At 49.6% G+C, this 4,634-nt stretch overlaps 1 protein-coding gene across 1 annotated transcript in view; it reads right to left on the bottom strand.

The window, feature by feature from the left end:
• The window catches only part of LOC109922212 (homeobox protein Meis2-like), an 84,757-nt gene that overhangs the window by 26,357 nt on the left and 53,766 nt on the right, over positions 1-4,634 (bottom strand). The window contains exon 3 of the mRNA XM_048618387.1: positions 359-435. Coding sequence (XP_048474344.1) covers positions 359-435 — 77 coding nt within the window. The remainder of the gene's footprint in view (positions 1-358; positions 436-4,634) is intronic.

Below are 4,634 nucleotides of genomic sequence, written 5' to 3'. Positions count from 1 at the left end.
CGCTCTCCCTCTACCCACTCCCCTTTCCTCACTCCCCCTCCACTCACTCCCCGTCCCTGACAACCACTCCCCCTCATTCCCTCACACCCGCTCTCCCTCTACCCACTCCCCTTTCCTCACTCACTCGCCCGTCCACTCCCACTCCCCCTCTTACTCACCTCCCTCACACCCTCTCCACCCACTCTCCTCCCCCACTTCCCCTCCCTCTCATTCCCCCTCCGCCCCGCTCTCCCTCTGCCCACCCCTCTCCACCTCACTCCCACTCCGCTCCCTCCCCTTTCCTCACCCTCCACTCCCCTCCACCCCCCCAAACACACACACACACACTCCCCTCCCCATGCGGCATGTGGTCACTCACCAGTTGTTCACCTGTAAGATGGTGAGGCCTGTGTCCTGTGCTAACTGTTTCTTCTGTTCCTCAGAGGGGTATGGGTGCTGCAGAGGGATAGAAGATGAGACAGTCAGTGCACCTCGATCCCTCCCCTCTGCGTGGGCTCTGTCCTCCCAGTCCAGACCGAAACTCTGCTCCGAAACTGAAGAAGCTCAGCAGCAATGAGGAGTATCCCTGCGACACTGGGGCCCCTGGGGAGTGTTGTCAAACAGACAGTCTTAGGGGCGCAGGTTCATAGTTCCTTGGAAGTGGAGTTGCAGGTAGGAGGTGAATAAGGTGTTTGGTACACTTGCCTTTATTGGTCAGTGCGTTGAGTATAGGGGTTGGGAGGTCATATTGCAGCTGTACAGGACATTGGTTAGGGCCACTTTTGGAATAACGTGTTCAATTCTGGTCTCCCTGCTATAGGAAGGATGTTGTGAAACTTGAAAGGGTTCAGAAAAGATTTACAAGGATGTTGCCAGGGTTGGAAGGTTTGAGCTACAGGGAGAGGCTGAATAGGCTGGGGCTATTTTCCCTGGAATGTCGGAGGCTGAAGGGTGACCTTATAGAGATTTATAAAATCATGAGGGGCATAGATAGGATAAATAGACAAGATCTTTTCCCCAGAGTAGGGGAGTCCAAAACTAGCGGGCATAGGTTTAAGGTGAAAGGGGAAAGATTTAAAAGGGATCTAAGGGGCAGCTTTTCCACACAGAGGGTGGTGCGTGTATGGAACGAGCTGCCAGAGGAAGTGGTGGAGGCTGGTACAATTATAACATTAAAAAAGTATCTGATGGGTACATGAATAGGAAGGGTTTAGAGGGACATGGGCCAAATGCTGGCAAATAGGACTAAATTAATTTAGGATATCTGCTTGGACGAGTTGGGCCGAAGGGTCTGTTTCCATGCTGTACAGCTCTATGACTCTAAGGCAAGTGGGAGGAGGATCAAAAGCAGGAAGGGATGGGGGCTTTTCTGTTGCTCGTTCTGGTTGGGGGGCTATGGTTTGTGGGCACCGCTGGCTGTGCCAACATTTATTTACCACCTCTAAATACCCTGACATGATCCTGAAGCAAGAGAGGGGGCAGGACAGGTTTCTCACCATGGTGCCTCCTCCCCACCCAACATCACATTCGAGAAATCCGTTAGCCCAGCCGCTACCGGATTGCCATTTGTGGGATCTTGCTGTGTACAGAGCGCTCTTCCTCCACGACAAACAAGGAATAGACCATAAGACAACGGGAGCCCATTGGTTCAGCTCCGCCATACAACGGGATCATGGCTTCTTGGGGGATTAAGGTTTGGGGATGAGTTGAGGTGTTCAAAGTTGCTACAGAAATGCGGGGTGGCTCTCATCTCCTTCTGTCTCTCTCTCTCTCTCTCCCCTCTGATCCTCTGTCAGTGGTTCGATTTCTTTATCCTTTAATTCAAAGCATGGGCTGGAGCTCAGCAATAGGGATAGTTGCAGTGAGCAGCTTGAGAGCCAACCTCATGGCAGCTGGATGGAGAACTGGGCCCGAGTTCTCCAGGACGGCTTCCTCAGGAGCTGAGGGGCTTCACCATCGTGTGAGCCCAGTTCCCCACACTCAACCCACCCCTTCAGGGCCTGGGGGGGGAGGGGGCATGAGGGGATGCTCTAAAATGTCTGGGGCAGATCTGACCCTAAAGCCTAGCCTCAGAATCAGCAATGTGAGCGAGCCATTGCCTCATCGGAGAGACAATGGAATCTGATCGGAGAGACATTGAGGTTTTATCAAGGCAGTGCCTTCCCACAGCACCCTCCAAGGCATCGCCGAATGCCCCCTTTCTCTTTGATAGTGTTGAAAGACGACAATCAATTTGTGCACAGCAAGATCCCACAAACAGCAGTTTGTCTGTAACCTGGCCATCTGTTCTCCCTTTCCCGTGTCATCAGCTGATTGGCCAAGAAACCCAGGGAGAAACTCTCTCATGGCTTTTTTTTAATTCAATGGGAGATTTGTTTCAGGTACGACAACAACAAGTTATCTTGATGTAGTGCCTCGGAGGTAATGAAACATCTCATGTAGCTTGACACGAGCACTATGACACAAAGTGTGGCACCGAGCCACATAAGGTGTTGTCTGGGGAGGTGCAGGTGCATCTGTCCTGGGCTAGAGAGGAATTTGCAGCGCGAGGATGGGAGATCCAGTTGCTGTAGTCTGTAAGTGTACCAACGCTGTAGGGAGCAGTAGGAAAGAAGCCCAGCTCACAGAGTGATTTCCAAAGTGAAACTCAAGGGGAATAATCTCTGGATTTCCACTGGAGCCAGGAGCAAATGGACAAAGTGATAAATAAGATTAAAGTTGTCCCGATCCCAGAGAGCCAAATGTGTGTAATAATTTGGATAGGGCCCAGTAATTTCCATTCTGCAGTGCAGCCAAAGTGGTAGACCCAGGGATATCGAGTGGTGGGCGAGGCTTGTTGGGCTGAGTGGCCTTCTCTTGTTCCTTATTTGTGTGTAAATCGTTAAGAGAATAAAGCCATACGATTCCGTAGTTTTAAACAAAGAATTACAACTCTTACACTCCAAGAGCAGAGCAGGAATAAAATCCATAATAAATGTACAACTTCATTCTCACACCCAGGATTAATATGTAGTAAATATGGGCATTAGACAGTAACCAAACACCCCAACAGCAAAGGTGATCGAGAGACATCCCATGGATTCCTCAGAAATTCCCCTGACAGAAATTGACACGGCTATCCCAAGGGATTACAATTCTTCAGTTGTGTTAAATGGCCTGGAAAGTCTCTCTATGGTGACCCCTTCTGCAACAGACTGCCTCAAAGCCGGCTCCCGTTCTGGTTGCGATCCCTTCTATCCTGAGGCTATGCGCCCCCTCCCACCCCCAGACCCAGAGTCCGCTCTCCAATGCTCACTTCCTTAACCAAGCCAGTCCTGCTGTTCCTCCACCTTCCACTCTTGCTCAGTCACGTTAACCGAATGAAAACCACTTCTCAAACCCCTACTCTCACAGCTACACTGCTGCTTGTAGACTTCCTCTACACTCCTTGTGGCTTCCCCCAACAAAACGTTTCTCCTGAGGTTCTAAACCCAAACACCAATTCTGATTTCTCTCCACAGATGTTGCCAGACCTGCTGAGACTTTCTGGCAGTTTCTGCTTTTGTTTCTGATTTTCAGCGTCCGCAGTCCTTTCAGTTTTTAAAACTTTTTCCACTACCCAGGATGTCTTTGAGTCTAGACTCGGACTCTTAAGCTGTCTCGTAATTCCAAAGGCTTCTCCCTGAGCTCGAACAGCACAGATGTGTTGAGGAGCTCACTGAGTCCCCTAGACAGAACCTGTTAGCTGGGCTACACTCCCAGCAGTGCAACTAATTTCAGCGTTATTAATATTGACTCTCTGCAGAGTGGTCTCCTTATCTGAGGATGGATGTTCTGGTTATGGAAGGAGAACAGAGAAGGTTTACCAGACTGATTCCTGGGATGGTAGGATTGAGGTATAAGGAGAGATTTTGGATCAGATAGGATTACATTGACCAGAACTTAGGAAAAAAGAGGGGAGTTCTCATTGAAACGTGTAAAATTCTAACAGGACCAGAAGGAGCAAACACAGGGAAGGATGTTCCTGATAACCAGGGAGTCCAGAACCAGGGGGTCACAGTTTAAGGATAATGGGGTTTAGGACTGAGATGAGGAGAAATGTCTTCACCCAGAGAGTGGAAAGCCTGTGGAACTTTCTTTGAACGTTTTCAAAAAGGAGTTAGCTTGCGTTCTTAGGGCTAAAGGGATCAAAGGGAGAAAGAGGGAACGGGGACTGAGTTGGATGATCAGCCATGATCGTGTTGAATGGAGAAGCAGGCTCAAGGGGTTGGATGGCCTACTCCTGCTCCTATTTCTGACGTTTCTCGGGCTCTGTATCTTTCTTTGCCTCTTTCTCTGCCTATGAACTCTTCTGCAGTGACCCCCAACACTGTGCTCAGTGTCCTATGGAAAACTTTACAAGAAGACACCCCCCCTGTTGCTGGGCAGAACTGAACGTTGCCAGCTGGAACTGTCTGATCGTAAATGTCACCCCAGTCACAGAGCAATGGTTTTGCTGGCTTGAAAGCCGGATACAAACCAAGAATTCTGTCACAGAGATTTGCTGGATTACACTCCCAGCGGTGCAGCTAATTTTAAGGTTATTAACATTGACTGGAAGAGTGGTGTGGTAAAAACTTGTTTCAGTTCATGGGGGTTAAAATTGTTTCAGAGATAGTAGGAACTGCAGATGCTGG

The sequence above is a fragment of the Rhincodon typus genome, chromosome 39 (genome assembly GCF_021869965.1).
Source record: "Rhincodon typus isolate 14 chromosome 39, sRhiTyp1.1, whole genome shotgun sequence".
Taxonomy (NCBI): Eukaryota; Metazoa; Chordata; class Chondrichthyes; order Orectolobiformes; family Rhincodontidae; genus Rhincodon; species Rhincodon typus.
Note: the sequence above shows the minus strand (reverse complement) of the source record. Positions and strands in the feature narration are given on the sequence as shown.